Source organism: Canis lupus, chromosome 22, assembly GCF_011100685.1.
Source record: "Canis lupus familiaris isolate Mischka breed German Shepherd chromosome 22, alternate assembly UU_Cfam_GSD_1.0, whole genome shotgun sequence".
NCBI lineage: Eukaryota > Metazoa > Chordata > Mammalia > Carnivora > Canidae > Canis > Canis lupus.
Window position 1 is genome coordinate 46,228,370 of NC_049243.1, and position 22,393 is coordinate 46,250,762.

At 43.8% G+C, this 22,393-nt stretch overlaps 1 protein-coding gene and 1 long non-coding RNA gene across 3 annotated transcripts in view; both read left to right on the top strand.

Annotated features, from left to right (window-relative positions):
• The first annotated feature begins 1,724 nt into the window (after positions 1-1,724).
• CLDN10 (claudin 10) overlaps positions 1,725-22,393 on the top strand; it is a 126,552-nt gene continuing 105,883 nt past the window's right edge. Inside the window, exon 1 of one of the 2 annotated variants that reach the window (XM_038569876.1) lies at positions 1,725-2,194. In XM_038569876.1, coding sequence (XP_038425804.1) covers positions 1,981-2,194 — 214 coding nt within the window. In that variant the 5' untranslated portion in view covers positions 1,725-1,980. The remainder of the gene's footprint in view (positions 2,195-22,393) is intronic. The other variant, XM_038569877.1, reaches the window with a different exon arrangement.
• Positions 15,036-22,393, top strand: part of LOC102152302 — a 34,389-nt gene continuing 27,031 nt past the window's right edge. Inside the window, exon 1 of the long non-coding RNA XR_005376490.1 lies at positions 15,036-15,279. This is a non-coding gene — a long non-coding RNA (uncharacterized LOC102152302). The remainder of the gene's footprint in view (positions 15,280-22,393) is intronic.

Sequence of the window (22,393 nt, forward strand, 5' to 3'; positions counted from 1 at the left end):
GCAAATCAATAAGGAAACAAGGGACCATTTAGTATATTCAGAGAACTTGGGTTCTCATAATGAAAAATGAAATAGATCCCAAATCATAAAACAGAAAAATCAATTCTGGATGATATAAGAACTTAAATGTCAAAGCTAAAACTTTGAAATAAGAGTAGAGGGTAATGTATTTATTATCTCTGAGGAGGATTTCTTTTTTTTTTTTTTTTAAGATTTACTGATTTATCTATTCATGAGAGACAGAGAGAGAGAGAGAGAGAGAGAGAGGCAGAGACACAGGCAGAGGGAGAAGTAGACTCCACACAGGGAGCTCGATGTGAGACTCCATCCCAGCACTCTGGGATCACACCCTGAGCCAAAGGCAGATGCTCAACCACTGAGCCACCCAGACATCCCTGAGGATGATTTCTTAATCAAGATCTCAAAAGTACAAATCATTTAGTAAAAGCCTGATAAATTTGACTACATTAAATTCAGAGTCTTTATCCAAGCCAAATAAAGTCTTTATCTATAGCCAAATAAAGACAAACCACAAACAGGGGAAAGATATTTGCAACATGAATAATACTTAAAAGATTACAATCCAGGGGCACCTGAGTGTCTCAGTCAGTTAAGTGTCTGACTTCGGCTCAGGACATGGTCTCAGGGTCCTGGGATTGAGTCCTGCTTGGACATCTGCCTCTCTGCTCAGTGGGGAGTCTGCTTTTCCCTCTCCCTCTGCCCCTCTGCCTCCTTGTACTCTTGCGCTCTCTTTCTTTCTAATAAATAAAGAAATATAATGTTTTTTAATAAAAAGATTACAATCCAGGATATTTATATATACATATGTATATATATATAAATGTTGTTCGTTTTATATATATATATCTCTCTCTAAAAATAAATTATAAAAAGTCAAGCAAAAAAAATAAAAAATAAAAAATAAAAAGTCAAGCAACTCAGGGGATAACATGAGCAAGAGCTATAAATGTCTTTGTAGACAAAAGCACAAGGAACCAAGAAATATATAATATGCTCAGCTTCATTATTAATCAGCAAATACAAAATAGTCATCATAATGTGATACCTTTACACTCATCAGAGTAGCCCACTCCCCCTAAACCCTCCCCCAGCAACTCTGAGAACACCCCAATACCACATTATGAAGTAAGGCAACAAGGTCATGGGGTGGTAACCTGCTAGAACTACTCAGTAGGGCAATTTAGTATTATCTATAAAGTTGAAAGAGTAGTTCCTCCTTCCTTCCTACTTCCTAGAAGTTCTAAAATTACCCTGGAGAAACTCTGGCACAGGTGCACAAGGAGAAATGCTCAAGAACATTTACAGTTGTTCCAACTATTATCAAGGGGTGGAGGAGAAGCAACACAAATGTTTCATCCCCCAGGAAATGGATAAATTATAGTATATCCTTCAGCGAAGGACTCTCTTTCAGCTGTAATATTTAATGGACGACAACTACATTTTTGAACACAGATAAATCTCCCAGGTGTAATGTCATGTGAAAAGAAAACAGGTTATAGAATACCTGCAACACGATTCCATTTGTGTAAAGATTCAGAAGAACGTGGAGACTAAAGCAATCGGTCAAATAAGCCTTAACTGTTACTGTATAATTTGTACTTTGCCATATCTGTCTGTTGCACGGTTCGTTAAGCTTCAGGCTAACAGAAAATTAAGCATTAACTATGGTGCCAGGAAAGAACAATCTGCACAATCAAAACCTTTAAAATCCATCTACGAAATTTTAGTAAATCTCCGTGTAGGAAGTTAGAAAGATCATCTTAGGCTATCTTTAAAATGCCATTGGTAAACCAGACTTCATCCTGAATTGCGCACTCCTGCAGGCCATTTGAGCATGAAATGCTGTCCCCTATGCGCGTTAACTTGCTGTGACACCTGTCCGGGCGCTAGTTGCCCGCTGCATGCCTAGCCCACCAAAGCCTTCTGTCTGGCCCGCGTCACTGGAGAAGGCACAGCGACATGTCCAGGGCGCAGATCTCAGCTCTGGTGTTCGGCGTCGGAGGGTTTGGAGCTCTCGTCGCGGCCACCGCGTCCAATGAGTGGAAAGTGACCACCCGAGCATCATCGGTGATAACGGCCACTTGGGTTTACCAGGGTCTGTGGATGAACTGCGCAGGTAACGCGTTGGGTTCTTTCCATTGCCGACCGCACTTTACTATCTTCAAAGTAGAAGGTAAATATAATGGCTTTGTTTGGGGTAGAAGTAAAATGTCACTTTTCCCCTCACTGTGCAGAAGCAGCTGCATACAGTTGATTCTGGAAAGACTGAGTGCTTCATTAAAAGTGCCAGGAATTGCCTAGGATGGATGACTGTATGAATGAGGGCTGAAAGAATTAAATCATGTATTTTATATGGCAAAGGAAAGTTAATTTCATGGATCTTTTACAAATACCTAATGCGAATGATAGACTCCAAGGGACGGGGGCAGAAGCGACTGTTTCTTTTTTTCTTTCTTTTTTTTTTTTAAGATTTTATTTATTCATTCATGAGAGAGAGAGAGAGAGAGGCAGAGACACAGGCAGAGGGCGAAGCAGGCTCCACGCAGGGACCCTACGTGGGACTCTATCCCTGGTCTCCAGGATCAGGCCCTGGGCTGAAGGCGGTGCTAAACCGCTGGGCCACCCGGGCTGCCCAACTTTTTCGTTTTTAAAGATTTATTACATTTATTTGAGAGAGAGAGAGAGAGAGAGAGTACAGGGTTGGGGGCGTGAAGAGGGACAGAGGGAGAGAGAGAATCTCAAGCAGACTCCCCATTGAGTGCAGAGCCCTGGGGGTCAGGCTCCATCCCAGGACCTGGACATCATGACCTGAGCTGAAATCAAGAGTCAGCTGCTTCAGGGACTGAGGCACCTAGCCACTCCCAGAAGCGACTGTTTTAAAAGCTAGTTCCAATTTCCTCACATCATAGAGGAATCTTACAGACAGGTATATATACATATAGTATACACACACACACACACACACACATGCCATCAGTAAATTATGTTATCTCAAATTCCTAGATTTCCTCAGGCCATCTGAGCACAAAGTACATCCACATATACATATACATACATTTAGGGTGATAGAAGCATCTCAGAAGGATAGTACTGAGGAAAAAAATGTTTAGAGGGGTTTCTATTTTTAAAAATAATATTTAATGGTACAATAGCAGAGCAAGAAGAATTTAAAAAGTAGTCAGTGAGGGGATCCCTGGGTGGCTCAGCGGTTTAGTGCCTGCCATTGGCTCAGGGCATGATTCTGGAGTCCCGGGATCAAGTCCCGCATCGGGCTCCCTGCATGGAGCCTGCTTCGCCCTCTGCCTGTGTCTCTGCTCCTCTCTCTCTCTCTCTCTCTCTCTGTATATGTCTCCCATGAAGAAATAAATAAATAAAATCTTTAAAAAAATAAAATAAAAATAAAAGTAGTCAGTGAAAGAAAATGCCTGAACTCTGCTTTTTTGTCACTTGGTTTTATTTTTTTCAAAAGATATGTAAGCAAGCTTTTATCGTTATACATGTTAGAAACTCTATTACAAGTATATGTATCTTATAGATGGAATTTCTTTTTTTTCTTTAAAGGCATTTTCATACTTCAGGTTACCTCCAGGGAAACAGCTATTTGCTTTTATATCATTATAAGAATCACTATCTACCTCTGCTTTCTGCTTATTTGAGGTGTTTACAAATCTGCCATAAGTTGTGGGTTTATCATGTTAGAAATTGCCTCTGGCATTTTATAAAATATAGTCTTTTCACACCAAATGGCAAAACTGTACCTTGGCCCCAGTAAAGAAAATGAAAGAAAATTTTAACTAGGAAGTTACTAAAGCATAATATTTTCTGGGATCTTGAGTCACGTATTCATGTCATTAGTGTGTAGTGCATGCCAAAGGATAAAGAGAGAATACTTAGTTAAATCCAGGAGAATCCTAGTGATAATCAACGGAAATGTTCGAGCTTGGAGACCCCACATAGGCCCTCAAAGAATGAACTCTCCTAAGCACCTAGTGCTATATTTCTTTTCAGTTCCAACTTGTAAACTTACTTTGGGATATTTCAGAACTGCTCCTTCTCCTATGGAAGGTTTCACTAGGTACAATGTGAAATTGTAAAAGGAAAAAAGTGTTATGGCCACCAGTAGTGTCATTCTGCATGTTCCTATATTTCTTCCTTCTGGATGGCCCCCTTTGGCCCACTCCCATCTTGGGCAGGAAGTAGAAGATATGTCATGTGGGTAAGTGTAGTTCTTTGTTCTTTACTGGGTTCATGATTTTTTTTTTAAAGGAGAAAACAAAATTTTTAAGACTTTATTTTTAAGTAATCTCCATACCCAATATGGGGCTTGAACCCACAATCCTGAGATCAAGGGTCACATGGTCTACTGACCGAGCCAGCTAGGGCACCTCTACTGGGTTCATCTTTTTAAAAAATTTTTTTTGTCTTATTATCCTTTATTCTTTATTCTCTAATGAAACTCAGTTATTTGAAAAATTAACGTTCAGCCTTAGCTCCAAAGTAGACTAAAGAACCGTGGTAGATTTCTGTATGGCTCCAATAGCTACTTCCCCAAATGCATCTTAGAAAACAGCAAGTAAGAGGTTATAGTTACTATATAGTTTGTGGTACTCCAAATCATCCCTGCCCCCTTAAAATTTTATTGCCCTAATTCTGTTTTTCTATATTAATGATCATGGTTTCTATATCTGCTGTACCCTGCACATGAGAGGCAATCTGAAAAACGTGGTCCACTGACAATGCTTTGTCAGTGTAAAACTAATTTAACATAATATCTCCCCATTCTTCATCCTGAATCACAATCTTTATAAAATAAACAACTTGCTGCAGAAATCTATTTTCAACATCAGGAGCACTGATTCATGTTTCTGGAGGAAACCGGGGCTCACACTGGGATTTCCTTATTCACATGGAATCATTGCTGACGATGCTGGTTGCTTTTCCTTTACTCCAGTTTGAAAACATAACAACGGGGGTATCGGGAAAGCCTTGATGCCAGTAGGCTCTCAGATGTCACAGAAATTCCAGATTGAGAACAGAACTCAGAAACCAACGAGGAATGAAAATGGCTATATTGCACTTTAAAATAATAAACTATTTAAGCCTACGATGTCAATTTGAGACAAATCTTCTTAGACTTAGGCCAGATTAAGCCTCCTTGAAAGAAAAAAAAAACAGAAAATCTGGGCTGCCAGGTCTTTGGTTTGTTTGTTGCCTTGCTGGTTATGTAACTTCATTGCCAGAGTCATACCTTCTTGTGGCTACCTCCCTTAGATATCTCAGGATGGCTGTGGTGTTTCAGTGACACATTTAGGTTAGCAGTGCCTAGAGCCTTTAAAAATTTTTTTTTAAAAGATTTTATTTACAGGATGCCTGGGTGGCTCAGCGGTTGGGTGTCTGCCTTTGGCTCAGGACATGATCCCGGAATTGGGGATCGAGCCCCACATCAGGCTTCTTGTAGGAAACCTGCTTTTCCCTCTGCCTGTGTCTCTGTGTCTCTCGTGAATAAATAAATAAATCTTAAAAAAAAAAAGATTTTATTTACTTATTCATGAGAGACACACAGAGAGGCAGAGAGATAGGCAGAGGGAGAAGCAGGCTCCCTGGAGGGAGTCCAGTGTGGAACTTGATCCCAGGACCCTGGGGTCATGACCCGAGTCAAAGGCAGATGCTCAACCACTGAGCCATGCAGGCATCCCTAGAGCCTTTATTTTTTAAAAAAGATTTTATTTATTTATCCATGAGAGACACACACAGAGAGAGGCAGAGCCATAGAGGGAGAAGCAGGCACCCCGTGGGGAGCCTAATGCGGGACTCCATCCCAGGACCCCAGCATCACGACCTGAGCCAAAGGCATAGATGCTCAACCACTGAGTCACCCAGGCATTCCATTCCTAGAGCCTTTAAATATTTGATGTAAGCCAGCACCTCTCTGGACAGGGAACATTTATAATTACGGTGAAAAGTACAGACCCTCTTTGACTACAGTTCTATGGGATGAATTTCCAGGAAGACACCCTAGGGACACTTGTAATTCCATCTCCATCATGGCCTGCAAGCTACTTGAGTTTTCTTTCTCCTTTCTTTCTTCTTTCTTTCTTTCTTTCTTTCTTTCTTTCTTTCTTTCTTTCTTTCTTTCTTTCTTTCTTTCTTTCTTTCTTTCTTCTTTCTTTCTTTCTTTCTTTCTCTTTCTTTTCTTTCTTTCTTTCTTTCTTTCTTTCTTTCTTTCTTTTCTTTCTTTTTAAAGATTTTATTTTATTCATGAGAGACACAGAGACACAAGCAGAGGGAGAAGCAGGCTCCTCGCAGGGAGCCTGATGGGAGACTCAATCCTGGATCCCATGAGCCGAAGGCAGATGCTCAACCGCTGAGCCACCCAGGCATCCCTTGTTCCTCTTTTGTGTCACTGTAAATCGGGACATTTCAACTATGAAAGCAAAGAGTCTCTCCTAGGGAGGAAAGCAGTGATTTCTGACACAGAAGGCTGGGTCCAGAAAGCATTGTTACAAGGAGGGACCGAAGCTGCATTGCGGTTACCTCAAAGACAGGGACCTGGACTGTGAGGTTCTTGAGCTCCTGGCACATAGTGGTCTCTGGGTAGATATTTGCAACATAGCTGAACACCAAAATAATGAACGAGACAGATGGTTCCTGACGAGGGCAAAATTGTACTCATGGAGGAAGGCCACAGTGTTGTGAATTGGGTGATTTAGGACAAGGACTCAGGCAACAAAAAGGAAGATCACTGAATTACTAATCAGTGGATCACACTTCAAACTGACATTTTTTTTTTAAGATTTTATTTATTTACTTGACAGAAAGAGAGAGAGAGAGAGCACAAGTAGGCAGAGCAGCAGGCAGAGGGAGAGGGAGAAGCAGACTCCAAATGAGCAGGGATTTGCTGCTGGGCTCCATCCCAGAACCCAGAGATCACAACCTGAATTGAAGGCAGACCAGACCCTTAACCGACTGAGCCACCCAGGCGCCCTGAAACTCTGACTCTTTTATTAATTAGCTGCAAGATCTTGACTTTGCAAATGAATCTCTCTGGGTCTCATTCATAAATTTCTTTCTCCGTAAATTGAGACAACTGGACTCCAAGAGTCCCTTGAAATACCTGTCAACCTGAGGTTCAGTTTGAGGGCTTTGCAATGCTTCACCACCTTACTGTAGTACAGGGAAGAATTAGAACTATAAAAGGCTCCTCTAAGATAATTGCTCATGAGATTAGCCCTTCTTTTTTGCCCATTATCTATTATCTTAGCTGGCTTCCTGTGTTTCTGTTTAGAATCTTATCTGCATCTGGGTGGAGATAGGTTTAAATGACCTCAAATGCCTCAATGAATAATGACCAAGTAAAGGTGCCAGGATTTCACTGGAATGAAACCAAACACTATTCTGGAAGCTGGCAGTCAGATGATGCTGGTTGCCTAGAGGAACATGAATCTTCTTCTCTCATCCTTCCCTATCTCCTCCCCCCCTCCTCATCCCCTTAATAGCCATGCCATATGGGGGTAAAGGAATGGAATTCCATAGAGAAAAGAAGTTTTTTATGGTGTTTAGTCATATATAGGGAACAGCTGGGAGCCATGGGACGTCATAACTAAATTTCTTGCTAGTTGACATGTGTGCTTAGTCTGTGATTAAGTAACAGTAAATAAATCTCAAACAACAGTAATAAATGAAAATAATGACCTTGCCAGTGAGGGAAAATTGACTCTAATAATTTCAATCCTTTCAAAATATTTTACAAATAACACATTTGGTAGACCTTGGCACTCTTGGAAAGCATTTACCTTTCATCTCGGGAGAGGTGTCCGTTTGCTAAGATTCTGACTGCTTTCTTAGATTTGATTTCACTAATTAAAGCTAAAGCTAATTTTAATTTTAGACTTATTTTCTTGCCATGTTCATTGTGCCTAGAAAGTTATTTATTTATTTAAAAAAATTTTTTTTATTTATTTATGATAGTCACACACACAGAGAGAGAGAGAGGCAGAGACACAGGCAGAGGGAGAAGCATGCCCCATGCACCGGGAGCCTGACGTGGGATTCGATCCCGGGTCTCCAGGATCGCGCCCTGGGCCAAAGGCAGGCGCCAAACCGCTGCGCCACCCAGGGATCCCAGTTATTTAAAATCATATAGAAAAACTCAAGTTTTGTCTTTGGCAGTTTTCACCCTCCAAATTCAACATGTTTTTGTCCCAGCAAAAAAATGGCATAATTTTAAATGCATATTGATGCAGGATCGGTGAATTGTATTTTCACAGTAGAATCTGGACAAGATGAGACACCACAGAATTGTCTCTATGCCAAGAGAAATGGAAGGTTTAGCACTGAAATGTGCCTGTGCTGTGGGGAAGGTGGGTGCTAGAGCCAAAGCACTCATGATTGGACTTGGAAATCTGTCTGTAGGCTGCAGAGTGTTTTTTAATGTAAGCACTGGAGATTTCAGAATGACTTGTCTCCCTAATAGTCTCCTAGGGGCCAGGATCCTGGTATCCTCAGTACCCACCGCTCTGGCTGGCTCCTAGCAGCCACTCAATAAAGTTTTGCGGATTGAACAAATAGAAGAAAATTTTCATGGAGTTAAATTGTAACATTAAACAGAGACAGAGGGATCCCTGGGTGGCGCAGCGGTTTGGCACCTGTCTTTGGCCCAGGGCGCGATCCTGGAGACCCGGGATCGAATCCCACGTCGGGCTCCCGGTGCATGGAGCCTGCTTCTCCCTCTGCCTGTGTCTCTGCCTCTCTCTCTCTCCCTGTGTGACTATCATAAATAAATAAAAATTAAAAAAAATAAACAGAGACAGAGGGGATCTCCTGTTGTGTCACCAAGCTCTGGCAAAGGGCGACATCTCTGGGGAAGTGCTTAAATGGAGAAGAGCCATGTGTAAGGCTAGGATTTATGATGAGGTGCAAGAGGCATTTTTCAAGACACATAATGACCTAGAGTCTTGCTATTTCTTTTTTTTTTTTTTTTTTAATTGTATTTATTCATCCATGAGAGACACATAGAGAGAGAGGCTGAGAGAGAAGCAGGCTCCATGCAGGAAGCCCCATGCGGGACTCAATCCTGGGACTCCAGGATCACACCCTGGGCCGAAGGCACCCTGCTTCTTTTCCTTTTTTTTAAGATTTTATTTATTTATTCATGAGACACACACACACACACACACACACACACACACAACCACACAGAGAGAGAGAGAGAGAGAGAGGCAGAGACACAAGCAGAGGGAGGAGCAGGCTCCATGCAGGGAGCCCGATATGGGACTCAATCACGGTCTCCAGGATCACACCCTAGGCCAAAGGCAGATGCTCAATCACTGAGCCACCCAGGGATCCTCTAGAGTCTTGCTTCTTAATGTATGATCCTCAAAGCAGCAGCATCTGTATGACTTAAGAGCTTGCTAGAAACTCAGAATCTCGGGCTCTGAATCACAGACCTATTGAATCAAAATCTGCATTTTAAAAAAAAGTCTGCATTTTAACATCTCCAGGTGTCTGTCTCCCATGCAGATTAAAATTTTGAGAAATCCTTCCTGATTAGAGCTTGGAACTTGACTCTAATGGACTCAAAGTGTACTAACTAAAGGCCTTAATTTCCCTCTGCTTCAGTTTTCTTACCTGCTAAATGGTGATTAAACAATACAACATAGGCAAATGTCTTATACAATGTCAGGCAGAGACGCTCACCATGGAGGGTAGCTCTCATTACCATGAATATATCTTTCAGTGTGTTAAGAGCTCACATCTCAATTGTAGGCAGATGAACATTACTTCTGTTCCATCAATCTGCTTCCAACTGAGACTACAGTAGCTGCTTCCTGGAATGTGAAGCCTAATAGAAGGCAGCCTCTGAACCCTGTGTCATATTTATAATGATGCAAAGAATACTGTGCTCATCAGACTCACGCTGTTTATACTTAGGGTTAGCTGTACCTCCTAAGGTGAGGCCATGCTGCATTTAGAAGTAGGTTCTCACCACAGATGTGGGCCTGTTCGTTGCAATAGTCACACGATGCATCTTCTGGAAATGGGGAGAGCAGCCTCTCTTTGTGCTCCACTTAAGGAGGTAGAGCTTCACCAAACCAAAGCTGTGTTCATACACTGGGGAGATAAAAAGGACAAAAGTTTCCTCAAATATTGCTAACTCTGAGGACTAGGAAAAACTTTGTGACAGTTTAATATATTGACTTGAACGACATTCACATTTTACAAAGTGCTTTCACATTACTTTTTATCACAAAGATGATATTCTATAGCCCCCATTATATGGATGAAGTCACTGGGGCTCATGGAAGAACATATTTATAACTCTGTATGGTCACCTACAGATTTTGGGGGGAAATGTTCAGCATTTTGTACTAGCTCCCAAAGCTGTGTTTAAGTCCCAGCTCTGCCATATTTATTTATTTTAAAGATTTTATTTAAAAAAAAAAAAAGATTTTATTTGAGAGAGACAGAGAGTGAGAGAGAGAGAGATATCATGAGCTGGGCAGAAGGGCAGAGGGAGAAGCAGACTCCCTGCTGAGGGGAGCGGAAGGGGGACTTGATCCCAGGATTCTGGGATCACGACCTGAGCTGAAGGCAGTCGCTTAACTGACTGAGCCACCCAGGCGCCCCGCTAATTTTTAAAATGCATTTGTACAGGTTTTGTTGAAAATAAATCAGTTTATCATATACTCAAATGTGTGCATGATTTTCTCAGAGATGTTTTTCTTGCTCTTCTGTACTTTTTTTTTTTTATAGAGTATCTCCTGCCCCCTTTAGTCCAGATTTTATAAGTACATTTAGGGAAGAGATCTAACTCTACAGCATTAATTAATATTAATTAATATAGGTCTGACTTCAGCTTCTCCTGTTGCTCGGTGAAAATAGGTCATTATTAGCCATTTCTGGCAGAAACAGTTGACAGGAAACAGGACAGGAAATGATACCATGATTCCAGAATTGTATATTTCTCCTATGCCCTGCTGTTTGGGGAGTGACCTTACAGTTAACCAGGAAATTGCCACTAATTTTTGTATGACCCTGTGTAAGTCACTTAAATTCACCATTTCCCTTTCTTATCTATAGGATGAGGAGGAAAAGGAGGAGGGTATCCAGTTAATACTTCAAAAGTTTGTGGAAAGATCAAGGAAAATAGTCCTATTACATGAAATAGACTAGTATGTGTTTTAAAATGTACTTGGAGGGGCACCTGGGTGGCTCAGTGGTTGAGCATCTCCCTTGGGCTCAGGTTGTGATCCCAGGGTCCCGGGATCTAAGACTAATCGAGGATTAATTAACAGTTAATTCCTGCATCAGTCTCCTTGTGGGGAGCCTGCTTCTCCCTCTGCCTGTGTCTCTACCTCTCTGTGTGTCTCTCATGAATAAATAAATAAAATCTTTTTAAAAAATGTACTTGGAATTTGTTTTAATCAGGGATGGTAAGACACACAGACACAAAATGCTCCCATGAAGGAAGTTTTTATACTCACCGATACCTAGAAGCAAGAGGCATGGCTCCTACCCCAGACCACTGGGGAAGCGCCAGAGCCAGCTGGGAGGTGGGAAGGAGAGGGGAACATGCCAAATGCCTTCACTGTGGCTTTCCTGAGAAGGAGTGAGTGAGGCAGAGGAATCAGGCTCAGCCGGCTCAGGATTGGCTAGCCTGAATAATCTCAGCGGGCTCTGGGGTGGTGGGGCTGTCCTAAATCACCTCTACTTGGCCCCGCTGATTAGGGCTGAGTGAGAGGCTCACCACCTGAAGGCTTGACAAAGAAGGTAGCAGGGGGTGTGGGCTTTGGAGTTGTTGATTTGCATATGAGAGATGCACTTGTTTGTTATCTCTGAGAATTGGTTAGCTGTGGGAGGGTGGTCTCCCTTTCCCTGACCTGTCACAGTGAGGCCGCGGATGCCAGAGCGCTGAGAATGCAAAAAATTAAGTATAGTTAATTCAGTATGGATACTAGCTCCTTCGGTGTTTGCAAAGATAGGTGAGCGAGGCAAGGGCTTTGCTATTTTGCTTCTCCTTAGGGCTTTGCATGCTTATCTGATCTTCAGTACTTGTTTTCTCCTGGTAAATATTTTGTGTGGAAAGAGTTCAGGTTTATTTTTCACAGGGTTCACTGCCCCTCTGCTCATTGCCCAACTGACCATACATGCGACAAATCAGCTCTATTGAGTCTCCTCTGCACAGATTCCATTACTTAAACTACCTCTCATCCTAAAGGGGACACACTCAAAGGACACATTCTGGGCAAACAGTACGCTGGAGCTAGTAATTTCAAAACGTCCTGCTGCTGTGCATTTTTAGGTAAATTCAGAGCACTTCAGAAAGCTCTATTGCTCTTAAACAGAACTCGGGATAATTAAGCTGGCATTCAGGAGCCAGCTGGTTTACAATTAGGCTTTGGCCAGATTTTTGTATGTATTACAGGAAAAATTGATTACCAAAGGTTGACAATTTGGCAAATTGCTGTGATGCCATATTATAAGTACGAAGGAACCCTGCAAACAGTTAATTCATTTATTCACTAATGAGTGCCTTCATCAAAGCCTTCATTAGATTCCTGGCACAGAATCTAGGTCTGGGGGACTCAGTGGGGAAACGATATAAGCCTATCCTCAGTGGATTTGCTGACAGTCATTTAGCAAACAATTAGCTCGGAATGATAAGTGCTATCTGGTGGTAAAGTTCACGGGGTAGGCAGACTTCCCAGAAGAAATAGCACTTGATCCGTCTTGAAAGATGGATGGAAGTTTGCCAAGGAGAAAGAGAGGGCATTTCAGGCTATGGGACTCATCCAGTTCTACAACTCATTAACTGCATGACTCTGGGCGAAATGCTTGACACATGAGCTCCTCCATCTGTAGAATGGGAATAATATCATCACCTTCAGAGGGTGGTGATGAGAATTAAGCGAGTTAATTTGCGTAGAGCATTTAGAGCGAATGTCTGGCACACAAAGCAAAGGCCTCAAAGCAGGAGGGAACCCGTGCCTGGGGGAAGAGCCACATTCTGCAATGGCTGGAAACAGAAGTTGTTCAGGGAGGTGGGAAAAACCAATCTGCAGGTATTAAGAAAGAACTTGCCTAGGGACCTTTAAGCTCTATGACAAAATTAAGACTGTCTTGGAGGAGGTGGAAAGCTATTGAGACATTTTGAGCAGAGAATACCTATAAGGCCTGCATTTTATTTTATTTTTAAGATTTTATTTATTTATTTGAGAGAGTGAGCAAGAGCACAAGCCAAGGGAGAGAGAGAAGCATACTCCTCGCTGAGCGGGGAGCCCGACACAGGCTTGATCCCAGGACCCTGGGATCATGACCTGAGTCAAAGGCAGATGCTCAACCCACTGAGAGTTCAGGTTTATTTTTCACAGAGTTCACTGCCCCTCTGCTCATTGCCCAACTGACCATACATGCGACAGATCAGCTCTATTGAGTCTCCCCTGCACAGATTCCATTACTTAGACTACCTCTCATCCTAAAGGAGACACACTCAAAGGACACTTTCTGGGCAAACAGTATGCTGGAGGTGCCCCATGGGGGCCTGCATTTTAGAAAGATTCTGCTGTATTTCATGTTAGAACCTGAGCCAAGGGGATGGCAGTGGGAACAGATGAGGAAGATATCTAGGGGTAGAACTGGTAAAACAGCAATGTGGCACCTTGAGAGGGATCAGAGGTGTCAAGGACATCCCTGAGCACTCCTGCATGGAGACAGAGAAAGCTGCTTGCAGAGCAGATGGAAAGATTAATGCAATCTCAGGGGCCATTAATAGCATAAGAACATCAGAACGAGGAGGGCATTAGTCCCCTGCCCCCCCGATATTCTGAAGTTGCATATGTTCTCTCCTTCTCTTCCTACTCCTCCTCCCCCGATCTTATGCACATGCTCTCTCTCTTTATTTATAAAAATAAATAAATAAAAGAACTGGCTAGAAGTATCCAGGGGAGGCTGATGATTCTCTGCTAAAATGATGGTATAAATAATCCCAGCACTGGCTAGGAAGATAAAATAGGTAATCTCTAAAGTCATTTCCACTTTGAGATCTGAGATTCTGGGAACATGTCAAAAGAGAAAGAAATATTTAAACACCAATCTTCCTGATTCACTACTGACTTAAATATTTTTGGACAACTGTTGGGCTCTGTGCTGGGCACTGGGGAGTACAGCAATAAACAGAATTTGTCCTTGCCCTAGAAGGGAACACCTGTTCAAGCAGTAACTGTTATATATGTTGTATTAGTGTTATATTATGTTTAAATAATGTATTAATATATGTTAGAGTTAATATAATGAGTATGTTATTCTCCATCTAAATTGATTTTTTTAAAAGATTTTATTTATTTATTCATGAGAGATACACAAAGAGGCAGAGACCCAGGCAGGAGGAGCAGGTTCCATGCAGGGAGCCCAATGTGGGACTCGACCCCAGGACCGCAGGACCGCAGGATCATGCCCTGAGCCAAAGGCAGGTGCTCAACCTCTGAGCCACCCAGACATCCCTAAATTGATATTTTAAAGGGTCCTAAGCAGACCTGAGGGCTGCCACCTAATCCCTGGGGGAAGGAATGATTGCTAAATCCAGGCAGAAAGCTAAGTAGTGGGGGCTGGGGCATCTGAGAGCACAAGTCCTGCCTTTAGCTTAATTTCTTTGGATCAATATTTTTGGTTCATGTGTACCAAATATGGTCCATGTATAAAAACCAGACCAGCTATCCTGTTGGGAAACTGACTTTTCTCCAGAACACAAAATGTGGACCTTTGGCAAGGGGGGAAAAGGAAATGAAGGCTGTTTTCTATCTTACTACAGTCAGAAGTTCTTATTTCACCCACCAGCATACACTGAACCAGGCTTATTGGGGGGTTTCAGCCCACTTGGTAGGACTCCTATCAGTGTCCCCACTAAACTGATTCTCTGCTGTGTCCAGATCCTTCCTTGGCTCTGGGCCCCAGCTCTGAGCTCTTCGACTGCTGTGCCTAACCTCCCAGTTCCCGGAGATCAGCTGATGCCCTCTGTCCTGTTCAAACCTGGACCTCAGACCCCTCACTTTGCTCTCCTGGCTACTGTTTGGGTTCCAGGCAGTCCTTCTGTCTCATGACTGTCCCTGCCCACTAATTCCAGCCTACCTGGCTGCTCAGCCCTGACTCAACGGCCTTCTTTGAGCCCTCAGCTCTGGACTCAACCAATCTGCTCCCTCACCTGAACGTGCTCTTCTCCCACCCTGTGCCCTGGGAAGAAATCCTGGAGTTTGTCTTCAAGCTGTGAGTGCGGAGAAAGGAGAAGCAAGGGGGGGAGGAATGAAGCAGAATGCAGAGTCAGGGGCATGGGCTTGGCAGGCGGTGAAGCCACAAAGAGGGACCAGCAGACACGATTACAGAATTATCTGGAATCCATTTATATCATCTGGGAAAATAACTCCTGTTATCCCACCGACAAGCCTCTATCCCAGATTCAAGCTAGGACCGGCAGAGTTTTTGTTTGTTGGTTTTTAATGTTTTATTTATTTGGGATGCCTGGGTGGCCCAGGGGTTAAATGTCTGCCCTCTGCTCAGGGCGTGATCCTGGAGACCCAGGATCGAGTTCCACATCGGGCTCCCTGCATGGAGCCTGTTCCCCCCTGCCTGTGTCTCTGCCTCTCTCTCTCTCTCTCTCTCTCTGTGTGTGTGTTTCTCTCTCGCTGTGTCTCTCGTGAATAAACACACAGAGAGAGGCAGAGACACAGGCGGGGGGAAGCAGGCTCCAGGCAGGGAGCCCGATGTGGGAATCAATCTCCGGATCCCAGGACCCCAGGATCATGCCCTGAGCGGAAGGCAGATGCTCAATCGCTGAGCCACCCAGGCATCTCTCTGCTAGAATTCTAGAGCAGATTCACACTAGAATACTCATGCCAGGTGGGCACACGCATGTAGACGCAGCTGGTTCTGAGCTAACTACACATCTGTACCACCCTCACCATGCAGGTACCTCTACACATCTCTCTCTCTCTCACACATACACAGACTCACATTCACGCTTCAGGTACCACACACACGTAGACACCCACACACCCATATACAACCATGCAGGCCCCACACCAAACTACACACACATTACACACACACACATACACACCACTCACCATGCAGAGCCTCACACATATCACACACAACAGCTAGCAGAGTCAACAGGCAGACTTGGAGACCAAGGTCTTCATGGACAGAAATGTGACTCTATAGGGGCACCTGGGTGGCCCAGTCAGTTAAGCATCCGACTCTTGATTTTGGCTCAGGTCATGATGTCATGGGTAGTAAGATCGAGTCCCGTGTGGGGCTCCACGCTCCGTGTGGAGTCTGCTTGAGATTGTGTCTCTCTGTCCATCCCCTCCACCCCCCGCCACCCCAGGCTTGCACACATGCATGCTCTCTCTCTTTCTAAAAAGAAAAAAAAATGTGTGTCTACCACACAGAAACAGTTGAAGACTTCTCATCAGCACTAGAATAAGAAGTAATTTACACAGGAGCAGGGGCAGCAGGGAAAACTTAGCTTCTGGCCTCGTCCTCAGTACCTCTCACAGCCCTGGAGTACAGGCTCCACCACACTGTCATCTTTGTCTGTTAGATGTACTTTAAATTGCCTTACCTCCTTTCAGGTCTTCTGGCTTGGTAAGCATTCCCTCAGGTGGAATTTGGGGTCTGGCATGTTGTGAATACTCCATAATGACCAGTTTCCTCCTCCCCTCCTCTCTTCTCATCTTGTCTCCCTTCCCTTCCCTTCCCTTCCCTTCCCTTCCCTTCCCTTCCCTTCCCTTCCCTTCCCTTCCCTTCCCTTCCCTTTCCTTCCCTTCCCTCCTTCCTTTCTTCCTCTTTCCCTCCCTACCCACTTCCTTCCCTCCCTTCCTTCCTTTCAGAGTACGGACCTTGAAACCTGACTTCCTGTTCAAATCCCAGATCTGCCATTACTAGCTGTGTGACCTTGGCTTAGTTACTTAACCTCTCTGTGTCAATCTCCTTATCTTTAAAATGAGGCTAATAATAGTATCCTCCCTATGAGAAAGGTTAAAGGAGTTGATATATGAGTTAGCTATTATTGTTGTTTGCTCCGGCCCACAATTCTAGCCAGCCTTTCAAGAAAACTTCGAATCCTAACTTGGTCATCTTTACATTAGCCACTCTCCCAGCTTAGCATCATCTAAAAACCTTCAGCATATTCCCTGTGGTCTCTGTGGGATTCCTCCTATAGAGGTGTAGACCCCTCCTACCCTCCCTCACTCCTGCCCCAGAATTCCAAATCTGGGAGGATGACCACACCTCCGTGCTTCCTTGCTTCTTCCAAACTGTTGATTCCAGGCTTTCACTGATCCTGCCCTCTTTTGAGCTCTATATTATTTTCTTTGTATCTTCCTCACACCCCTCCTGATTCTCCTGCTGGTTTGGATGAGACCACCACCCCTCAGCTGATCACCTAGGCTGGAAACTTGGAGTCCCCTAATGTTCTCCTGCTGCGTCTTCAGACCCCACATCCGGTCACCTTGCCAAATTCTGTAGGTGCCTGCCCCACTCTCGGGTTCTCCCCTGTGGGGCAGTTTGCCTGTCTCTGGCTCGGTCTATTGCCTACCTGGGCTCAGCCTCTGGGTGCTCCCTGCTGAACTAGATCGAGGCTAGATATTAGAAAGACATTATTTTCTGCTCTGCTACTTGCTCTAATCAAGGCTGTCCCACACTGCCAGGTAAAATTTGCAAAGGCTGAGCAGCTTCCAGTTTAATTCTGGGCTTTATTCAGCTGCAATTAGGGAGTATTTACTCCATGCCAGTCCCCACGGTACTCAGCATCTCATTTAATCCCCAGAGTGACCCTCTGAGGTCAGCACTACAGTCACATCCAGTCTATAGATGAGGCAGCTAGAGTTTACAGAAGTTCTGTAACTTGCTCAAGTTCATGGCTAAGGGGTGGCCGTGGCAGGATCCAAACGTCAGTCTATGACTCCCAAACCCAGGGATTGCCTACCCACCAAGGACACCCGGTGGCTAATTCCCAGGGAGAGGAAGGTCCCCACAGCAGTGCTAACTCCCCCTTCTAGTCTCCCTGCTACAACCAGACTGGACCTGGTATGTAATTTTTTTCCTGCTCTGTGCCTCTACTCGCGCTGTGTGGGGCAAATGCCTTTCCTCATTGTCCCCTGTTCCTTCTCCCTTCAGCTTCTACCTCAAATGCCACCTCTCATGCAAAGCATTTTTAATCTTCTAACCAGAAGGGACCTTTGTCTCCATCCATCCCCACCCCCCGGGGGCACTTGGTACTTTCGTTATTGTGACTTTGTTTTTCTGGCTTGTGTTGTGGTTACTCATGCACTTGTCCTTTCCCACCACTGGATTCTAAACCCTGTGAGAACAGAGATTGAGCAATGTCTCTCTCTCCCCTGCTTGGAAGAGTGCCCTGCGCCAAATCTATGCCCTATGAGTGCGTGCCGAATTAGTGAATTTTTTGTTGGGTTGAATGAATGGCTGCAAGGATAGGACCGCAAGGGACTGGCTCCGCAGGGACTGGCTCCCATTACTGACTCATTACTGAGTCTATCTTGGTGGTTACCAGGCCCACATTTCTCCTTCCTGTAGAAAAGCATAGCATGATAGAAGTTGTGACACATCTTATTAAGCTCATCAAAAGACATAGGTTCTAATATGGCATTTCTTACCCTTAGGAATCATGCTGGCTTTTTTTTTTTTTTTAAGATTTTATTTATTTATTCATGGGAGACACACAGAGAGAGAGAGAGAGGCAGAGACACAGGCAGAGGAGCCTGACATGGGACTTGATCCCAGGTCTCCAGGATCACACCCTGGGCTGAAGGCGGCGCTAAACCGCTGAGCCACCCAGGCTGCCCTGGCTTCTTTCTTTAGTTAGAGTTTTAAACCCATCTCTTCAGTTATCTGTTCTAGAATTTACCTGGGGTTTGCAACCAAGCTTACCCATGGCAATTTCTGGCACATACCGCTTTGAAATTTGGGACATTTCCTTAATCCATAGCCTTCTCCCTGGTCTTACTTCCCTTCCTTCTAAGATCACATCTGGTCCTTTCATTCAGATGTTAACATTATGAAAAATCTCAGGACCATTCCCAATGTTCCCTCTGGACTGGAGAAAAGAGCCTACATTTGAAAGGTGAACTGAGAAATCAGAATGTGATAAAAATGACTCTGATTATTTGAACAGACTCATCCTCTGAGGATTTTCTATCCTCTGAGTGGCTCTGGGCGGAGTCCTCCTCTTGGTAATTAATGACTTTGAGATATGGATGTGGCTGCTGGTGTTGTCCATAAATCATCCAGCCATGCATGACCACAGTCAGCAGAAAAAAGACCTCTCCAGCTCCTCGTCTGCTGGATTCCGAAGCGTGGCTGGACTGCGTGGCCGTTTCTGTGAGGGCTCAAGTATCTGCGCGTTATGAGCAACTCCATAGAAAGTGCAAGGTAAACATAAAGTGCCATTCACTGAAAGCAGCCTAAATTAGAAGTCCTAACCTTCTGGAGATAGCAGGGTACCGTTTGGGTTATCTGTATTACAAAATAGGTCTGAGGATGATTGCTTTGGAAATAGTCCTACTTTGACGTGTCTTAATTTTAACTCAAATGGTTGTGACGAGCAGTGGAAATCATTTCCTAACAATAAGTTATTTCCTTCCTGGAATTTTTTTTCTGTCAGGATTTTCTCTTAGTTACCCAGTTCCCCAACCACACACTCCCTCACAACTCCACTGTACCTCCTTAACTTCTTAAAGTAGTTGTGATGATCTTTTATTTCTGACTTACTTGACAGGTCTTTGCTGCCTATGTATAAATCTGGACTCTTAATCAGCGTTGATTTATTTATTTACTTTTTTAAATAAAGATTTTATTTATTTATTCATGAGAGACACACAGAGAGAGAGAGAGAGAGGCAGAGACACAGGCAGAGGGAGAAGCAGGCTCTATGCAGGGAGCCTGATGCCGGACTCGACCCCGGGACTCCAGGACCACGCCCTGGGCCGAAGGCAGGCACTAAACCGCTGAGCCATCCAGGGATCCCCTATTTATTTACTTTTTAACCTCTCTTACATCTTACATCTTTTATTTTATTCTTCCTATGTGTAAAAGTTATGCTGTCCACTATAGCAGCCCGTGAGGACCAATGCTATCATCTATACACTTATACCCCAATTTAAATGCAGTTCCGGCAGAAACCAGACTTTTTTGGAGGCCCTGCTCTCAATATTTCTGAACTTCCCTGGTGATGTTAGTAATTATCTCCTCATCTACCTGCTGTAATCCTATGTTTGGCCCCCTGCATACCTCTCCCAACAACACTGCAGTGCATAAGCTCTTCCCACTTAGGATTCCAGGGCCGTTGGTTCTCCCTCAAGGTCATATTCCCACTATTGCTGGCCTTGGACGTCCCTATATCTACCCTGTCTCCCTCTCTCCTCCTTCTCTGTGTTAACTGCAGATAGACTGTCCCATGGATCCCAAGACTGGTAGCAATTTTTCAGTTCACTTCTGGGTAGGTGTTTCCCACAAAATGCATGCACAGCCAGGATGGCAAGGTCAGGATATGGTTTACATTGGTGCCACAGTGGGCCAGGATGGTGCAGTCCTCTCCAACAATTTAAAGAAGGCTGATGTTGGGACCAGGTCATAGCCTTGGGCTTCTCTCTCTCTCTCCTCCCCCCAACCCTTTTTGGGGGTTGATTGCAGGCTGGGAAGGAAAATGTTGCCCTTTCTGCAGCCTGGCCTCATCTCAGAGCTTCCGTGGTAATGGTAGCAGAGGTGGCGGTGTGGGCATGTGGAAGGATGAAAGTGGGATGTGGGGATGTATGGAGGCTGTCAGGGTGCCAGTTCCTTTCAGAAAACTTGACTCCAGTGAGAATTTGTGAATCTGAATAGATACTGACAGCAAAGATGTGGTCCAGCTCTGTACGCAGTATGTGATTTTCAGATGCAAAGGGATAAAGTGCAAGGTCTAATTCCATCTTCCCTTCACAATAAAAGTTTGAATTCCAAGCCTGCAAGTCCCAGTAAAAAAAAAAAAAAAAAAAAAGTTCTTTTACAGAAATCCCTGGCTGGTTGAATTTTTTCTGTTGGTGGGATTTTTCTGCTTTCTTTACAGATTGCTCTGCACTGCTTAGACCCTGGAGCCACAAAATAAGTTGGATATTCTTTAGGGCACCTGAGTGGCTCAGTTGGTTAAGTGACTGATTCTTGATTTCAGCTCAGGTCACCATCTCGGGGTTGTGGGATCCAGCCCTGCATTGGGCTTTGCATGCAGTGGGGAGTCTACTTGAGATTCTCTCTCTCCCTCTTCCCTTCCTCCACTAAAATAAACAAACAAATAAATCTTTAAAAAAAAAAGTTGAACATTCCCATTTCTGGAGGCTTTGGTGATTCCTGGGCTCACTCTATCTTCCATACATCCTTTTGTGGTTCTCGGAACCCATGCTGCATGCTGGTTCCTGGGAAGTAGACCATAGGACCAAGCTCATTAGTGGCTTCATTAGTATTAGAAAGTCACCTCTTTTCTCCCCCTGGGGGCCAGCTGGACAAACAAAGCCAAGGTGGAGCCTGTGATCTCCTAGGGCACCTGGTCCCCTCTCCCAAGTTTTCACTTCTTTCTGTTTTTGATAATAATGTTGAATATTGGAGGAATATTTCCACAATTTTTTGTGCTGTTCAGAGTGCATTGACTATAGACATGACACAGTCTTAGGTTTGAGCTACATTTTTAGCATTTTCTCTATCATTTTCTTAAGACTAGAAAATAAAAACAATGCCCTGAGTCTTGGTGTGTAGCATTTACCAATTTTTGTGGTGCAAATGGTGTAAATATTCCCACCATGGCAATTTCAAGCCGCGTATATGATGACCCTGAATGCAGAGTTGGGGAGATACATGTACTAGCACACAGTTATGTAGATATAAGAGACTTAAAAGCCTCAAGAACATAGAGAATGATTTAGGAAGAGATGAGTTTTGAGAATTTATTACCTTTGTCTTCAATATAATTTATTTCTTTGTAAGTTTACACATGCTTCATTTTTTAAAAATGGCTGTGTTTTAAGACACGTATGCAAAATTCCTGAAAATTTGACAAATGGCTCTCAGAGCTGGTATGAGCCAGGGCAGGTCAGCCCCAGTGTAGGTCTGGTTATGGGTGAATGTACTCTATCTCCTGTGCTAGGCCACAGATCTAAGAGGACAGGCTCCAGCCTCTAACTGCCTTTATTTTCCCTTTACCATTTTACACACGTCAGAAATAACATGACAACAGGGAAGGCAGCAAGAGAAAATATGCTTCCTCCTTTGAATCTAACTTAGAGATGATCAGACTTTTCCTATGGTTCCAATTTCATACTATTTTGTCTCACTA